Source organism: Dama dama, chromosome 28 (assembly GCF_033118175.1).
Source record: "Dama dama isolate Ldn47 chromosome 28, ASM3311817v1, whole genome shotgun sequence".
Lineage (NCBI taxonomy): Eukaryota > Metazoa > Chordata > Mammalia > Artiodactyla > Cervidae > Dama > Dama dama.
Genome location: NC_083708.1, coordinates 33,722,664 through 33,741,267, shown reverse-complemented (window position 1 = coordinate 33,741,267; position 18,604 = coordinate 33,722,664). Strand labels below are relative to the sequence as shown.

Sequence of the window (18,604 nt, the reverse complement as noted above, 5' to 3'; positions counted from 1 at the left end):
TTCTTTTCTGCAGCCATGTTTTAGGAAGTTTCTAAAGTCCTTTCATTAGAAAAATTCTTCACTACAATAAAAGATAATCAAATAACAAGAAGAATATTGGTTTTCTTAGTCATCATCACTTTGCAAAAATGGTCCTTCACGGTTTCTAACAAATTTATTTTCTAATACGCTCCAGGGGGTGAAATGTTGAAGTCCCCCATTTCACTTAGCAATATACTTAGGAATGTACTATGGGATGTACAATTTTTTATTCAATCCATGGTTAGAGATCTCGTGGGCAAATAAAAAATCCTCCAAATTATAGGCTACCTGGGGCAGAGGAGTATTAGCGGATAACATTTTCTCCAAAATCTTATATGATTTCGCACACAAGAGTTCAGGGTCAGTCTTAAGTCTCCCGGTTTCCCTGGCGTTTTGATAAGCCAGGGAAGCCCGAGTTAATTTTGCGGCAAAGGCTATGCACCAACAGGTACTTAGCGACGCCCCTGATTCCTGCAGCAGTGACTCCACTGCTGGCCACATCCCGCCTTTCGACAGCGGGGCGGGGATCGGCGTGGTGACAATGCGGCCGGAGCCGGCCTGGCGGGACCACCCGAAGGCTGGGCGCCTGGAAGGCCGGCTGCGAGGGGCGGGGCGAAGCGTGGTCGGGGGCGGGGCTCGCGGGCGCGGGAAGCGCGCGGGGCCGCCGTGCAGCGTCCGGAGCCCCGCCCCGCCCCGCCGCGTCCCGCCGGGGAGTCCCGCAACGTCCTGCCCGCGTGCTCTCCGCCGCCTCCCGGCGTCCACGCAGTCGCCGGAGCTCCGCGCGCAACTATGGCTCAGCACTTCTCCCTGGCCGCCTGCGACGTGGTCGGCTTCGACCTGGACCACACTCTGTGTCGCTACAACCTGCCCGAGAGCGCCCGGGTGAGTGGCGCTGGCTGCCGGGCGCCCGGCGTGCAGCCTCCATGGCGGCGTGGGCTCGAGTTTCCTCCCGGCTTAGGCGGCGGCGGGCGTCGCCGGGGCCCTGCAGCCGCCGCGCCTTTGCGCACAACTCGGCCTCCCGCCGGCAGGCGGGACGGAAGGAAGCGTGCATACCCCACCCCCCGCCTCCCCACGCCGTCTCCGCCTTTGCTCTGGGTACCGGCTTCTTTAGCCCAGCCCTTAGCCAAGTTTGAGAGATGCGTAGGGAAGAAAAGGGGCGCAGGAAAGACACGTTGTGTAAGATTGGGTTGGGGAAGCGGTTCCTGGGGCAGAGGAAGGGCGGGGCCAGGGAAACTGGGGGTGTCCTTTGCAGATCCTCGGTTTTGGAACGTCTCAGTAAATCATTCTGTCTACCAGCAGAGCGCTGATTCAGCCACCTGGTTAGCGACTTTTGTCTTCGTCTTTGGCTGCATTTTTTCTCTTTTGCACTTCCATGCGGCCACCTGTCAGTTTTTAGATGCTGCCGTCTGGGGAAAATTGTGTGGTGTATTGGAAAGAAGACTAACCGGAAAGTCATTAAGATCTTGGCCCTAATTTTGCCTTTTACCAAGAGAAGGAACTAAATATTGCCCTACTGCATGCTCCACGCAAGTTTTAATCCTGACAACAGCCTGGACCCTTCCTGAACTTAGGGAAGGAGCAGGAAGTGGAGTGTGTGATTCCATATCGGTACCCTTAAGTGAATTGTTCTCCCTCCCCCATTCCTTTAGTTTCACATGGATACTGATTTTGAGAAATTAACTTTTTTTTTTTTTGTAAGTCAAAGATTTAAGTATCCAAAGCAGAAAAAACTGGCCATGGTCGTCAAAGCCAGGATTTTGCAGCCAGACTGCCTAGCTTAAGGCACTAGCTCCTCCCTCACTAGCTCTGTGACCTTGGGCCGATTACTTAACCTGTGTCGAGTTTTCAGTCTCCTCATCTGTAAAACTGGGCTAGTAATTGGATTTACCTGGAAAGGTTGTTGCAAGGATTAAAAAGGTAATGGATATATAATGCTGAGAGCTGTGTCCGACCCAAGTCGTGGCTTTTGTAGTTACCACTGGAATCATTGTCCAACCTGACCACTTACGATAGAGCGATAAGTAGCTGGTGCAGACATCAGCCAGGGCAGCTCCTCATGAAGATGAGGTTCACTGCCCCAGTCAGCAGTTCAGGTACCCGACAAAGGTCAAAACTGTATGAATTACTCCTGTTTTCTGTGTACAGATGGTTTTAAAAAAAAAAAAAAAAGTGTACTGTTCCTAATGTTGTGTGTTCCTGCTTTCCCACAGTACAGATGTTTCCTTCCTCATGTTGAGAGTTAAGGAGACTTTTCCCCTTGATTCTCTGGCCACTACTTCCTCTAGGTCTTTGATTCATATTTTCCTTCTTTTGCCTTTCAAATCTTCCCCCTGATTAACATTTTCTTGCATTTCCTCTCTAGTCAGCTTCTTTTGAAGGAAATATTGTTCAAAGTCAATTTTGTGCATGTGTGAGCCTAAAATTTCAGAATCCCAGATTTCCCAAAAGCAAGAGTTCTTTACTACAAGCTTCAAATATAAGTGATATTTAAAGGTTGAAAACAGTAATCTGGTGCATTTTCTTTCCTGTTTGGTTCAGAAATCATCTGTGTGCTGAGCACCATAATAGAGTTAGGAGTACAGAGATAACACACAGGTCTTCAGGTGGCCTTGTCACGGGTAAGGATGTTGGAAGGTGAGCTTTGGTCCCCTGTGCTGACGGCAGCATTGCCTGGCCCTTGCTAATGCTTGGCTGTTACCTCTGCCTTTCTTCATCACACTGAGCCCTCATCTGGCAGGTCTCAGATTAAGTAGCCTGGCCCCATAAAGTTTACCTTCTTATCCTGATCCTACCTCCAGTTTTCCATAAAACCTTAATTTCTAATAGCACTTACACACTGCCTTGAATTTTTCCTATTTACTTGTTGGAACCTTCCCCTAGATCCTAGAGCCATGACCCTTTGACCTCAGTATCTGTGACTTTATCGTGTGTTCTGTGTGCCAAGCTGACTCTGCACATGCGGAGTTCAGTAAGTAATTATGAAACGATTGAATAAATAGTAGGTGTTTCAGTAACTGAATATGGCACTCACAGTCACTATTCTAATAAGCATTCTGCTGATAGAAACTGGTTTGATGCTTACAACAGCCGTATGAGGTAGATGTTATTAACCTCCTTCAGAGATGAGGACACAGTCCCAGAAAGGATAAGTAGCTTGTCCAGGGTCACCTGGCCGGCAGGTTTCTGCTCTCTCCCACGGGCTTTCTGTGTGCTGCAAACCCCAAAAGGGAGGCCTTGGAGTGAGTGATGCTTGAGCTGTGTCTCAGCACAGGAGTGACAATTGGCAGGTGAGGAGGCAAAGAGGAACATTTCAGGCAGAGGAAATATGGCCAAAGCAAGGACCGAGAGATGAAAAACAGCACCTGCATCTGCTGGGTATGAAGCAGAAGGTGGGGAATGGCAGGAGAAGATACTGGAGATGGCAGTGGTGGCTGATGGTGGGTCACTGAGTGACCACCCATAGCCCACCAGGCTCCTCTGTCCTTGAAATTCTCCAGGCAAGAATACTGGAGTGGGTTGCCACGCCCTCCTTCCAAGGGATCTTCCCAACCCGGGGATTGAACCAGAGTCTCTGTGTCCTGCAGTGGCAGATGGGTTCTTTATCACTCTTGCCACCTGCAAAGCCATTTAATAAGTGCAGAGTGTTATACAAATGTGGAACTGGGTGTGTCACCTCCCCAGGGGCTCAGGAAAAGCATCCTAGAAATGATGATACCTGTGTTGTCCTGGAGGTGCAGACTCAGGAGTGTTCGGGGCCAAGCAGTTAACCTGAATGTGCGACTGGGAATGTAGGGGTCTCTGGCAGCCAGGAGGATGCACATGCAGCATTTGCCGTGGGGCATAGAGGCTCAGTCTTGCCAGATCTGATTCTCTCAAGACAAGTTAGAAATCGAAGCTTGTGTGAGAAGTCTGTCAATTTTTTTTCAGTGCCAGCTCATTTTCAGAACAGGAGAATTATGGGGTTGCCAGATATAGTGAAGAAAAATACAGGACATCCGGTTCAATTTGAGTTTCAAAAAACGAAAACATTTTTAGTGTTTGTGTGTTCCAACTATCTCATGGGATATGCTTATATTAAAAAATTATTTGCTGGTTAGCCGAAAATCCAATTGACCTAGGAGTTTCATATTTTATCTGGCATCCTTCAGTGGGATCCAGATATAATTTGTGGTCCGCCTACGACCCACAGGGCACCAGTTTGCAACCGTTGGTGATTCTGCATGATCATTAGTCAGGTGAGACTGTTGGGAAAGTTAAGTGGCAGCTAAGGCCGGGAGAGGAAGGGATGGGTGCTGGAGGCCCTGTGCCATGAGGGCTTCTGGGGTGAGTCAACGTAATTTAAGGAAAAGCTTCAAGGGCCAAGGGCTTCGTACTGGAAGATGGCTTTCAAAGACACAGTCTCCCCTGCGTTTCTCAGCACTGCTCTTCTCTGCTGCTCCTTACGCATTGACCCCATTCTCTCCTATTATAGAACCTTCTCCAAACACAGCTGTGGGCGCCCCCATAGGCAGCCCTACTGGAAAGGGCTCTTTGCCCTGGGAAGGAATCTGACCTTATTGGAATCACGTATCCGTATCTTGATCAATATTGCCAAAGGGTGAGAAATTCCAGTTGTCCAAGGCTGAAAAAACTTAGCTTGACCAGAGGCAAGTCTAACGGTGTGCAGTAACCGTTGGTAGCTTGAAACGGGCCATGGTAGGGGGGTATCTGTACCATGGCAATGAACAAAGGCTATGAGTCAGGGCTTTTCTGTTTTGTTTTTTTTTAACCAGCACATGACTGAGGATAATAGCAGTACCTAAATTGAATTTACTTGTATGCCATGTGCTGCTCTAAGCATCTGAGGATTTACATTACACATGGGATTTACATCTGTTAATCCCGGGGCACTGGTTTCTTGCAGGCAGGATCATGACGTGTGTCTTTTTTTATTGTCCGTAATACTTTGTACCTTCGAGTGACTCAGTACATTTTTTGATTGATAATTCATATGAATGAAAATTCATATAACATAGAAGTCAGTGATTTTCAATCGTCTCAGAGTTTCAGGAATTTGGTAGGGGCCCCACCCTATCCTGGAGGCTTGGAATTTCCGGGTGGCTTTAAGAACTATCACCTGTGGTTCTAACTCACCTCCAGGGTTGGGGACTGTTCATACATAGTGTTGACTTGATGTAACTCTGAACAGCTGACCTGGATCAGGGTCACATTGTGTGGGGTACGTGTATAGCCATTTTTCATTAGCTTTATGACAGGAAACAGCTCTATTTGACAAGGAGCCTTTGCTTTCTCTGTACTCATCTCCTGACACTCACAGTCCCAAGCCCCAACTTGAGCTGTGTGCCCCCTGGACTTGTGTGGCTCTCTCCCCCCCGGATTCACCCAGATAACTGCTCTGTCCTGCAGGTGTCAGTGTGAACGTCACTCCCTCAGGGAGGCCTTCTACTTCTCCTGCTGTATCTCTTCCCACTTCCCCTTTGTGCCATTCCAGTGCTAAACCCGTCATGGGCTAACATCTGCAGAAGAAGGGTCAGGATACTCTGTGTATCCTCTTGGACACTGTTCAGTATCAAAAAACCTGGAATTTTGTTGTTGAGAATGAAATCTGTCGACAGTCAGCAGAGCATTTACTTTTATGCTTGCTTCCAGAGGTTTATTTATTTTTTCTTTCCCCCCTCAGCTTTTCTTACGGGGGATAAAAAGAGAGAGTCCCTGTGTCTGATGAAGACACCTTGATTCCTCCTGTAGATTACCTACCTGGCCCCCATGTGTATTTCTCTTTGAGATTCCCCTGTAGAAGAAAGAAAGAAGGGGAAAGTTGCTGAGTCGTGCCCAACTCTGTGACCCCATGGACTATACAGTCCATGGAATTCTTCATGCCAGGATACTGGAGTGGGTAGCCTTTCCCTTCTCCAGGGGATCTTCCCAACGCAGGGATTGAACCCAGGTCTCCCGCATTGCGGGCAGATTCTTTACCAGCTGAGCCACAAGGGAAGGCCAGGTATACTGGAGTGGGTAGCCTATCCCTTCTGCAGTGGAACTTTTTGACCCAGGAATTGAACCGGGGTCTCCTGCATTGCAGGCAGATTCTTTATCAGCTGAGCTACAAGGGAGATTCCCCTGTATCAAGTGGCAAAACTAAAAGTAATAGCGAATTTGATGTTCTTCATTTAGAGAAAATAATTCATGGATTGGGATAGCGCGGTGGCCCCACAAGCAGTGGAATACTGTTCCCCAGAGATTTTGGACTTGACTGTGTTTTGTAGACTGTAGACAGAGGTAACGGCAAAACAGGGTCTGATTGGCTAGGAGGTTGGGAATTTCCTGATGGGGACTCTGGGTCCTATTTTCTAGGGAGAGGTAAATGAGCTAAAGCTGACACGGCAGACGGTGATTGGTGTATGTTAGGTTTCCTTGACAGGGGTTTTCTGTAAGTGCACACTGACTTAGGTTTAGATTGTGCCAACATCTGGGCCAGTGGGGTGGCCTTCAGTGTGTGGGGCTCAAGTATATGAAGTAGCATTATCAGCTGCTGTGGGGCCTTCTGGAGAGGATGGACAGAGGATGGATGTAGAGTGGTCAATATGTTTATCATCCGGTGAAGTGTTAAATCAATTTACAAAGCTTTGTCCAGTCTTAATGGTCTCCAACCCGTTAGGCTTCAGGAGTAAGATTAATAATTGCCCTTGGTTGTATAATTGTACACTGATAGTGTAAAAAAAACAGCAGCTACCTGGGGCTCACAGGGGTGCATAAATTGCTGAGAAGGATTGTTAACCTGCCGAGCTTCACAGTTAACGGATAATACAGATTCCTTCCCACCTGTCTCATGACTGATTCCTTTAGGTCTTCAGGCCTGTGAAGTTAAGAAGGAATAGTGAAATTTACATTTAATCTCTTTCCCTTTCTGTTAACAGCTCATTTATAATAGCTTTGCTCAGTTCCTGGTCAAGGAGAAAGGGTATGACAAGGGATTGCTCATGGTGACCCCCGAGGATTGGGATTTCTGGTAAGCAGCTTTTTTTAAAGGTCTGTACATTCCCTCTGGTTTTTAATTCTTGTGGATAAAATTTTAATGCTTCCTCTTACATGGAGACAGAACGTGAAATGTGAAGTTGAGCAAAGGACAGAATGCCTTGTGTATTAAAAGTTTTATATTTGATGAATTAAAGTCCTTTCTATTTTTGGACTTTGCGTAGTTAAGTATGAAAATTAAGCTAAGAGTGAATGTGACTAATTTGGGTATTTTTGCATGGGTTAAGTCTGTCATTATTAAGAGTTTCAGAGATTAAGAACTGTCTCTAAAATTTACATCTTTTATTAAAAAATTCTTTTATTGCCCTTCCTATACAGAACTGCATGAAAAGATATGGAAATCAACATGTTTTGAATGCATGTGTGTGCACGTGTGTGTGTGCACGTATGTGTGCACACTCATTTTTGTCCAACTCTTTTCAACCCTGTGGACGATAGCCTGTCAAACTTTTCTGCCCTGGAATTTTCCAGGCAGGAAAACTGGAGCAGGTTGCCATTTCCTGCTCCAAGAGATCTTCCCGACCCAGGGATCCAACCTGTATCTCTGGTGTCTCCTGCATTGGCAGGCAGATTCTTTACCATTGTGCCACCTGGGAATTCCCATGTTTTTAATAAGTGTCTGAATTAGGACATTTGTTTTTGTGTGATTTGGGTAGATATTCCTGTAATAGAGACTCTTGACAGCTTACTCCCTTTCTGACTTAGGAGTCTCAACTTCCCAAGGTTTCCTTTGACGTTCTTCCTCACTTAACCAATAAAAACAAACAAAAGTCCTATTAAACCACTTTAAATTGTTCAGTTAAAAATTAATAGTTGTCCTGAAACATATGAAAAATACATCCAGAAATAATTCTAGAGCAACAGTGTTCCTCTATTATGCATTCTTCCAGTGTTTGGTTAGTCCTTTTTGATTTATCCCTTTCTCTGAAAAGGAAGAAACAGAAACATTTTGCTATATGAAATTCCAATGGAAACGTTATTGTGGACCAAAGTAAATGATGCTTGTAAAGTACCCTGTCCTTTTCTTTTCATTCTGTTGGTATTTGGTGGCCATTATATCTTCTTGTTTTTATTACTCATAATAATGACTCTGAACCCACTTTTCTTCCCAAATCCCATAAGTCTTTTATAGTGAGGAACCTAAAACTTAGTGTTTGACTTTCTTTTAGTGGTTTTCCATAATATGCCTAGCCCAGAGGGCTAGTTCTTATAGCCTGACTAAATTGAGGCATAGTCTAAAGAGTACAGAAAAGATTGTGGCTAAGATCTTAACTTGTAAAATATGAATGTGTGTTAGTGTGTGTTTTATTTAATGAAAAACATTTGTACATTTTAGCAGAGGCATACAATGGTGCTCATTTTTTGTTCTGACTTTTTTTTTCTGAGCTCAAAAGAGTTTAGACACTAAATATGCTGTCCTTGGTTTGCCCACATAGCAGTTTTCCTCATGTACTTGCTCTGAGGATATTTAATTTGAGAATTCAAGAGCTTACTTGTTTGATTAACATGTTATTCACCTGGGTGGGAGAGTCTTTTTTTAGTATTATGACTTTTTGAAAATATAAGTTATTATTTCTTGAGTTAAGTATTAATAAGGCTGTGAGCTGATTGGTAACCAGACTTTTCTGTTTCAGTTGCAAGGGCTTGGCACTGGATCTGGAAGATGGGAACTTCATTAAACTTGCAGATAACGGCACCGTGCTCAGGTAATAGAATTTAGTTGTGGTGTCAAAAACTTTACTCTTTCCAGGACATTTTATTACCATGTAGGATTAGACTGTTAAGGTATGAATTAAACAGGATTATTACTGTTGTCAATCAGATGAGAGATTGTGTGCCTGCAGGTCTTGTAGGAATCGTTTGAGCCATTTAAATATAAATCTGGGAGCATTAGATTGAAAGGTCTAATTCTTTAAATTTAGCTTATCAGAAATATTTGCACAGGAAATACAGTAGAATGTTAACTTGCTTTTTGACCACCTCTACTGCAGAAGAGCCTGGGAATTTTATCATGTTAACCTGGAGTAAAATTGAAGCTCTCTTTATTAAGGAAGAAGGAAAGAATGGACATGGGGTAGAATTGGTGGTCTAGGTACACTCTCTTTCTTCTTCCACTTGTCCAAATTTGCCCCCATCATGCGGAACTCATATTGTGTCTCAGCTTCTGAAAGTGCTTCTAGATTCCTCCAGCCTTCATCAGTGTCCCCTCCCTCCCCCCACCCCGAGCTTAGTTCTGACTCCCTTTCCTTCCCTCTTCTTAGTTAGTTAGTGTTAGTTGCTCAGTCGTGTCCAACTCTTTGCAACCCCATGAACTATAGCCCGCCAGGCCCCTCTGTCCATGGAATTCTCCAGGCAAGAATACTGGAGTGGGTTGCCGTTCCCTTCTCCAGGGGATCTTCCAGACCCAGGAACTGAACCTGTGTCTCCTGCATCACAGGCAGATTCTCTGCCATCTGAGCCACCAGGGAAGGTGAGTCCAATACTTGGGGTGTTAGTAAGAGTAGGGCAGGCGTGGACAGAGGAGGCTGACCGGCTACAGTCCATAAGGTCGCAAAGAGTTGCACACAGCTGAAGCGACAGCACAGCTTAGCACGGAGCAAGCAACGGAAAAGCAGCTGCCACCACCGCTCTGGGTGTTACAGAAGGTGCCATGGGGGAAGCGTCTGTTTTCCGTCCAATACTGACAGTACAGGCGAGTTAACGTGGCCGTGCAGTTGTGCGATGTATTATTTATGCTGACTCAGTTGGCGTCCAAGAAGAGGATGCTCATTCCTTGCACATACTCTCCCTTTGGGTACATCATGCCTTCTGTACAGTACAGGCTCACATTCTACCCTGACTGTCCCCTAAGGTGGAGCTAGCTGGAGCAGATGTCGTTCCACTTCTGATAATTTTGTAATTCATTTTCATCTTTTTTCCTCTTTTTTCCTGCCTTTTTTCTAGGCAGCTAGAGGTATGAGTGTATGTATTCATTTGTATGTATAAATGAATATAGATGTATCTATACACACACATACATACATACATACACACACACAGTGCAGCTTTGACCATGACCTTTAATGTCCCTTTCAGATTCTTACAGTGTACTTGGCTATCTTCAGTCATGGTTAAAAGAATAGAAAGCATTCCACAACTTTGCTTCTTTCTTTGTTATGCCTGTCTGTCCCCATTCCCGACACCCTTTCCCCAAGGTCTGACCGTCTCCATTCAAGTTTGGCCAACCTGCAGCTCCTCCTGAATTTATAAACTTATATCCTTGATGCCTGCTTTCAAACAACATAGTAGATACCTTTTCTGATCGTATTTCCTGCTCAGGATTCCTCCACCTTTACATACAATTTTTATTATGTAAATGTTAACCTCTCTGTAAAAAGTATCCTGATTGTGATTTTCCTCCATTTGCCTTTCTTATTTCATTTCCATTTTCTTCATTTTGCTTTGCTACCACAATCTAACTCTAACAGAAAAAGAAGAATGATACTCCCTAGCATTATAATTTCTCACAGTAAACTAGGTGAAATAGTAACTAGGGTAAGATTCTCTTAACCAGGCCCAACAGATGCAAAAGCAGTATTTTGAGCGCAAAAGGTAGCTACTTTCTTGTCTTCCTGTTCCAAGTTTTGCCACATTCATCTTGCTGTTTCCCATTGTGTTTTTAGCTGCGTTACGTCCGTGAGTGACACATCACTACCCCGTCTTCATCTTCATGGCCCTGTCTTGCGCAGCCCTGGGTACCAGGCACATCTCTCCTCCTGCAGGCCTCAGCTCATGCTCTGACTCTTGCCCCCACTCCTCCCTGTAGGCCAGCTTCCCACCGAGTCCCTGCAGTTTCCTCATTGTTCCGTTAGGCAAGTCTTATCTGCATAGTTAGTTGACAACTTCTTAGGCCAGGCTTGTCCTATTTCTCCCAGAGAAGTTGTAGTCTGTAGATCCATCTGGGGCACCTATCACAGCATAGACCTCAGAGTGCACTTCTCCTGATCACTTGCTGGTTGATGGGCGAAATGGGGGAAGAAAAAGAGCTGCCAAGAGAAATGCTTTTCAAAAAAGAGGGGATATATGTTTACGTACCGCTGATTCACTTTGCAGTATGGTAGGCACTAGCACAGCATTGTAAAACAACTATACTCCAATAAAAATTTTAAAAATAAAATTTAAGAAATGACATAATAAAAAAAAGAGAAATAGCTTATAGGATCCTAAGTAGGGAAGTCATCCAGTTGAAAACCTTTTTCTTAAAAAAAAAAAAAACCCATTAGTAATATTAGGGTGAATTAATAATAGCAAGGCTGGAGGAGGGAGTGTTCAAGGGAACCACTGATGAACCATATGCCTCATCCCTTCAAACCAGGGCCAGCCACGGCACAAAGATGCTGTCTCCAGAGGCGCTGGCGGAGGAGTTCGGCAGGAAGGAGTGGAAGCACTTCATGCCCGACACGGGAATGGCCTTCCGGTCAGGTATGGTTCCTGTGTGGGGCAGTGCTGCCGTTCCCTCCCCTGCTGTTTTAGACCCTGAACCTGTGACATCAAGACACAGCGCAGACTGTCCTTGCCCCCTGCCGGGCAGGATGCAAACAAGAGCAGCTGTGGTTTCATAGAGGTTGGATGTGTTACTTCCCATGTGTGTCTGGTTTCTCTTTGGCAGTTGGTTCTGTTTTATTTAACACTTTTATTGATTCACCTTTTACTTGTTCTGGAGGAAAGAAGACTTAGCACTTAGGAATAATAGAATTACTTATTCTGTATTTTTATTAATTCATTACCTGCACAATCCTTTTCTTTCTCTGTTCCCTGCTTCTCCCCACATTCATATTCCTCACTTCTCCTGTTTTCTAGAATTCTTTTCTTTACTGCCATTTCTAGTATCTTCTACCATCATCTTTTTCTTCCCCTTTATTGCGAGTGATTTTACACAACTTTTTCCCACTCTCCTTAAAGAGTTTAACCATAAGCAAGCATGAAAAGATTTTTCAAAAAGTATTTATAGACAACAGATGTGCATAAATTAATAAAGGATGATTAAAACACTTATAAACAGATAGGCCTCATTAAAAGTCTTGTTTTTCATTTGTTCTAGGTTTTTTTGGCCATTTTCTCCCATACTACAGTTTTGAAATACACCTATTTTCCTTTCGAAAATATAGTAACTGGAAAATAGTTGGAGTTATTCCTTATTGCTATCGTGGTTTTGTTTGTTATACTTGCTGTCTTTGGGTGGTTTGTTTTCTCATAGGGAGAAAATGTCAGGAAGTATGTGTTATTTTAATAAAATAAGTTGATAGGAAAAACATTTCACCTTGAGGTAAGGTATAGAATGCTTTCACACATCTCAACTCACAATAGCTAGGAAGTTAAATGGATAGATTTACTTTTTATTCAGGTGGTGAGGAAGACTCCTGTTGTCTGTCCAGATGTGTGTGTACAAACATGCGTGCTTATTCACGTCCATCTCTTTTAGACTCCGTGAGCTCTAGCCTGCCAGTCTTCTTTGTCCATGGAATTTACTGGAGCGGGTTGCCATTTCCTACTCCAGGGTATCTTCCCGACCTAGGGATCAAACCTGCATCTCTTGTGCCTCTTACATTGGCAGGCGGGTTCTTTACCACGGTGCCCCCTGTCCGGATGTAGGCACTTGTAAATAGAGGTGAACAACACTGGTTTGAACTGGGCAGGTCCACTTGACACCAGCTGGCTGGTTCAGGCAGGTCACTCTGGTATCACAGACCAGCAGATTAGACGCACTTCGGGTAGTGAGCCTCGGGAATCTCTGTCCGCTGCCCTAGTCCCTGCAGTCCTGGCGTGTCAGTGGTCTGGCAGCATAGCAGTGTGGGCAGACGTGTATGTGGGCCGTCTTCTCCCTTTTCTCCAAATTCTTGCTTTTCCTCATACTGACAAAGACATCCTAACCTTTCTTAAGAATGAAAACTCGTCTGAGATGTTCCCTCCACAATTTCAGCTGTGAAAAAGTAAAAAAAAACAAGAAGACTATGCCAACCAAAATATTCTTAACCGAGGAAAAGGACATACAAACCTATGCAGCCAGTTTGTGAATTAACAGAACTTTGACTTTATTTCTTTTATATTCTTGGTAATTTGACATCTGTGAGGGGCATTAAGTAACATTTAAAGGGATAAACATCTATCTGGACCTTATAGAGGGTTTTCTCTTAATTTACCGTGACACTTCATTCCAACATACAGCTAACTCTTGAACAACTTAGGAATTAGGGACACTTACCTCAAGAAGTTGAAAATCTGAGTATAACTTTATTATCAGCCCTCCCTACTTGGAGTTCCTCCCTGTCTGAGTTTCTGCATCTGTGGGTTCAACCTACTGCAGGTCACAGATCGTGTACTGCTATAGTATTTATTGTATTTATTTACATGTTGAAAAAATACACGTAAAAGTGGACTTGTGCAGTTCACACCTGTGTTGTTCAAAGGTTGGCTGTAATCCATTCAATTTTTGGATCATTCAACAAGCATTTATTGAGTGCCTACAACATACTGGAAATTGAGCGTAGTAGAGACAGACAGAAGACCGCTATGTTCCATAACCTCATACATAGCTTACAAATGGAGGAAAGGGGCAGGCAGTTACAATAATCTGAATAAAAGTTATGGTGACCATTTGAAAAGTACTCCCTTACATTAAACTGAAATCCAGTTCCACCTGGTGATTCTGTTTGATTCCTCTTTGTACCAGGAGTTCTCAGGAGAGAGGACTCTGAGGTTTGTGCTCAAAGCAGAGTGGTGGCTCCTGCTTGCAGTCTGCAGGAGCAAGATAGCAGTGAGGATGTGACATGAAAGGAGAGAACAGAGAAGGGCCCTGGATCCCCCCAGGACTTCTGAGGAGAAGCGCAGAGAGCACTTCCCAGAATTGTCAACCCAAGGGACAGGAAGTTGGGGCCTGCATTCCCTGGTTCCTGACCTGTCCATTGAGGCTTGCCACATGGGCTCTAGAGGCTTCCAGAGAGAGGGTGTGGCTTGAGGAGAGACAGTGGTGTTCAACACAGCTAAGGTTGGGGTCAGCCATGGACCGAGGGGATGTGACATGGGTTCTTAAAAGTGTCTTCTGCCCAGGGACAGCAGATTCAAAAGTGCTGTCAGTGCCAAGGAAGGGCTCAACTTGAATTCTAGCCTCAGGCCAAGGAGGATAAATCAGACCCTCTGCTCTCCAATATCTAGAGTGTGCCTCTGCTGTGCTTGTAAGTTTTTCTAGGATAAGCCGACACTGTGTCCTCGCATGATGTGAGGACACTTTTTTTAATTTCTTTTCTCACCCTGGCTGTTCTTACATTGTACTGAAATTTGTCTGAAGTTGCATAAAGATTGAATGTGAGACTCCAGGGGATCAACCAACACAGATTAGTGAATGCACTTCGTGGTACTCCAATGTTAGGTTGATGGTTTTGAAATTCAGTGACCCTGATAATACAAATCGTGACTTTTTCATAATCTATTTCATGTTTATGATATAGTCTTTAATTTTTATATTAAAAATGTTCTTAATAAAATGCTTAACTTATGCATATCATATTTTATTATAACTTTTTAATATTAATAGAGCCATTATAACTGACGCCTTCTTTAAAAGACAGTGGATGACAGGCTGTAGTAGAGTGGTTCTGAATTTCAATAGAAGCCCCTTTAAGTAACCAAACCAAAATACAGCCTCTTTAGCCAAGTTTCCGTATCACATAAATGAGGCATTAATTTGATCCCAGTTTAAAATTGTGTTCTTTTTAGGAAAATACTACTTTTATGATAACTACTTTGACCTGCCTGGAGCTCTTCTATGTGCCAGAGTGGTAGACTCTTTAACAAAGGTGAGTGGGGACTCATTTCCTAGAAACTATGGTATGTGGCCATAAATCGGAGGACTTTGAGCTTCCCTGGTAGCTCAGATGGTAAAGAAGCCATCTGCAATGCGGGAGAACTGAGTTGAGAAGATCCCCCGGAGGAAGGCATGGCAGCCCACCCCAGTATTCTTGCCTGGAGAATCCCCATGGACAGAGGAGCCTGGCGGGCTACAGTCCATGGTATTGCAAAGAGTTGGACATGACTGAGCGACTGAGCCCACACACACACACACAGAGGACTTAATTATATATGTCTTCTGAGTTGAGATTTTACTCAATTTCCTTTGTGGTTTCAGAGGTGACCAAGGAGGAAAGACAGAAGGAAATTGGTCAAAGTATTTTTGGAAAATTAAATAACGACCATACCTAAGGATAATAAACCTGTTCTCCAGCAGGGGATGCAACAATCTAGAAAAAGAAAATACCAAACTTGGCGTGTGGAGAAATATTTCTTGGTTTCATTAGCAGAGTTTTTAAAATAAATAAATAAAAGAAATGTAAGGAAATTCCATGTGTCTTTTTAAGCATTGTTAAATAGTATAAAACCAGAAAAATGGGATGAAATGTTAAAAATCATCATTTTGAGCATAGTTTAATGTATATAGACTTTTTTCTTTGTCCTAGGTATCAGGATTAAAAAGATCTCTGGTTATATCAGTTTATACTTAGAGCTTAAGAACTATGAACATAAATTGGTTTTATGCCAGAATCACTTTCTTTTCTGCATATATTGTCTTTAAAAATGACAGTGATGGTTCTGATAGGCCTCAGTTCAGTCCAGTTCAATCGCTCAGTCGTGTCTGATTTTGCGACCCCATGGACTGCGGTACTTTAGGCCTCCCTGTCCATCGCCAACTCCAAGACTTCACTCAAATTCATGTCCATTGAGTTATTGATGCCATCCAACCATCTCATCCTCTGTCGTCCCCTTCTCCTCCCACCTTCAGTCTTTCCCAGCATCAGGGTCTTTTCAAAAGAGTCATGTCTTCACATCAGGTAGCCAAAGTATTGGAATTTCAGCTTCAAAATCAGTCCTACTAATGAACACCCAGGACTGATCTCCTTTAGGATGGACTGGTTGGATCTCCTTGCAGTTCAGGGGACTCCCAAGAGTCTTCTCCAACACCACAGTCACAGTTGGAAAGCATCACTTCTTCGGCGCTCAGCTTTCTCTGTAATCCAACTCTCACATCCATACATGACTACTGGAAAAACCACAGCTTTGACAATATGGACCTTTGTTGACAAAGTAATGTCTCTGCTTTTTAATATGCTGTCTAGGTTGGTCCTAACTTTTCTTCCAAAGAGTAAGCGTCTTTTAATTTCATGGCTGCAGTCACCATCTGCAGTGATTTTGGAACCCAAAACAATAAAAGTCTGTCACAGTTTCCATCATTTCCCCATCTATTTGCCTTGAAGTAATGGGACCAAATGCCATGACCTTAGTTTTCTGAATGTTGATCTTTAAGCCAACTTTTTCACTCTCCTCTTTCACTTTCATCAAGAGGCTCTTTAGTTCTTCGCTTTCTGCCGTGAAGGTGGTATCATTTGCATATTGCGGTTATTGATATTTCTCCTGGCAATCTTGATTGCAGCTTGTGCTTCATCCAGCCCAACATTTCTCATGATGGTGTCTGCATATAAGTTAAATAAGCAGGGTGACAATATAAGCCTTGATGTACTCCTTTTCCTTATTTGGAACCAGTCTGTTGTTCCATGTCCAGTTCTAACTGTTGCTTCCTGGTCTGGTATTCCTATCTCTTGAGGAATTTTCCACAGTTTGTGGTGATCCACACAGTCAAAAGCTTTGGCATAGTCAATAAAGCAGAAATAGATGTTTTTCTGGAACTCTCACTTTTTCAGTGATCTAGCAGATGTTGGCAATTTGATCTCTGGTTTCTCTGCCTTTTCTAAAACCAGCTTGAACATCTGGAAGTTCATGGTTCACGTACTGTTGAAGCCTGGCTTGGAGAATTTTGAGTATTACTTTACTAGCATGCAAAATGAGTGCAACTGTACGGTAGTTTGAGCCTTATTTGGCATTGCCTTTCTTTGGTATTGAAATGAAAACTGACCTTTTCCAGTCCCGTGGCCACTGCTGAGTTTTCCCAATTTGCTGGCATATTAAATGCAGCTCTTTAACAGCATCATCCTTTTTAGCATTTGAAATAGCTCAACTGGAATCCCATCACCTCCACTAGCTTTGTTCATAGTGAGGCCCACTTGACTTCGCATTCTAGGATGTCTGGCTTTAGATGAGTGATCATACCATCGTAATTATCTGGGTCATGAAGATCTTTTTTATATAGTTTTTCTGTGTATTCTTGCCACCTCTTCTTAATATCTTCTGCTTCTGTCAGGTCCATACCATTTCTGTCCTTTATTGGGCCCATCTTTGCATGAAATGTTTCCTTGGTATCTCTAATTTTCTTGAAGAGCTCTCTAATCTTTCCCATTCTGTTGTTTTCCTCTATTTCTTTGCATTGATCACTGAGGAAGGCTTTCTTGTCTCTCCTTGCTATTCTTTGGAACTCTGCATTCTGATAGAACTAGATGATGGTTTATTTTTGAATCAGAATTACAGTCATGTGATTGTGAAAGTTTCTGTTGAGCCAAAGTTCTGGCTTGTAGAAGTTGTTAGTATGGGATGTAGTCAGCTTCTCATTTTATAGTGACTGTAAACAAATGCACTGGTCTTTAAATATTTTGGGCTTGATATAATTTAAATACTATCTAGTAGTTGGTCTTTGTTTATATAGAAGGACACTGGTTAATGTCTCCAAGGAAGCATGGAGCTATAGGTTTATGTATTTTCCTGTTTACTTGCTTTCTGGGTTTAAAAAAAAAACTTAGCAAAAATGATTTGAATTTTGGGTTAGGAACCTCCTTCATCTCACATGTAGAGATTTGATGCTCTTGTATACTGAAACTCAGGTAAATGTGCATAGAATTGTAAAGTAACCAGCTTTTGCGGTTTTAAGACTGTGGGCCTTTTAGCTCCATTAATGCCATGGTACAGCAAGTGACATATCCTGATATCTCCTAAGCTATAACATTGTAGATTTGTTCATGTGTTAAAAGTAGTGTGTAATGTTTAGACTTCACAATGCATGGAAATTTTTATTTTATTTGGGTTATATGGGTTACATTAATATTTAGTCTTATGTATATACTTCACTATAGCAGTGATTTTCATGGAAGATATTTTTCTACAATCACATTTGGAAAAGTGAGAAGTTTATTAATCTGTTCTATTTCCTAAAAGATGAATCCCTAGAGTACAGTAATATTATAGCTGTTTGTCAAGTGTTTTATACTGTGCTTAAAAACAGAATATGTAATAACATGTGTCACATTTGGATTTGGTTTTTTTTTTTCTTTAGCAGAACAATGGTCAAAAACCATTTGATTTTTGGAAGGACATAGTCGCTGGTATACAACATAATTATAAAATGTCAGCTTTTAAAGGTGAGTAATGTGAAGAGAGACTTTATTTTTTTTATTGGAAGATCATTGCTTCACAGTGTTGCAGTAGTCTCTGCCATACATCAGCAGAAATCAGTCATAATTATACATATATCCCCCTCCCTCTTCAGCCTCCCTCACACCCCATCCAGCCCTCTAGGTCATCACAGAGTGCAAGGCTGGCTCTGTGTTATATGACAGCTTCCCACTAATCATCT

The 18,604-nt window shown here is 43.1% G+C and overlaps 1 protein-coding gene across 2 annotated transcripts in view; it reads left to right on the top strand.

Annotated features, from left to right (window-relative positions):
- The first annotated feature begins 700 nt into the window (after positions 1-700).
- NT5DC1 (5'-nucleotidase domain containing 1) overlaps positions 701-18,604 on the top strand; it is a 118,642-nt gene continuing 100,738 nt past the window's right edge. Inside the window, exons 1-6 of one of the 2 annotated variants that reach the window (XM_061131506.1) lie at positions 701-903; positions 6,939-7,030; positions 8,691-8,762; positions 11,411-11,517; positions 14,809-14,888; positions 18,308-18,389. In XM_061131506.1, coding sequence (XP_060987489.1) covers positions 811-903; positions 6,939-7,030; positions 8,691-8,762; positions 11,411-11,517; positions 14,809-14,888; positions 18,308-18,389 — 526 coding nt within the window. In that variant the 5' untranslated portion in view covers positions 701-810. Of the gene's footprint in view, positions 904-6,938; positions 7,031-8,690; positions 8,763-11,410; positions 11,518-14,808; positions 14,889-18,304; positions 18,390-18,604 lie in introns of both variants that reach the window. The other variant, XM_061131505.1, reaches the window with a different exon arrangement.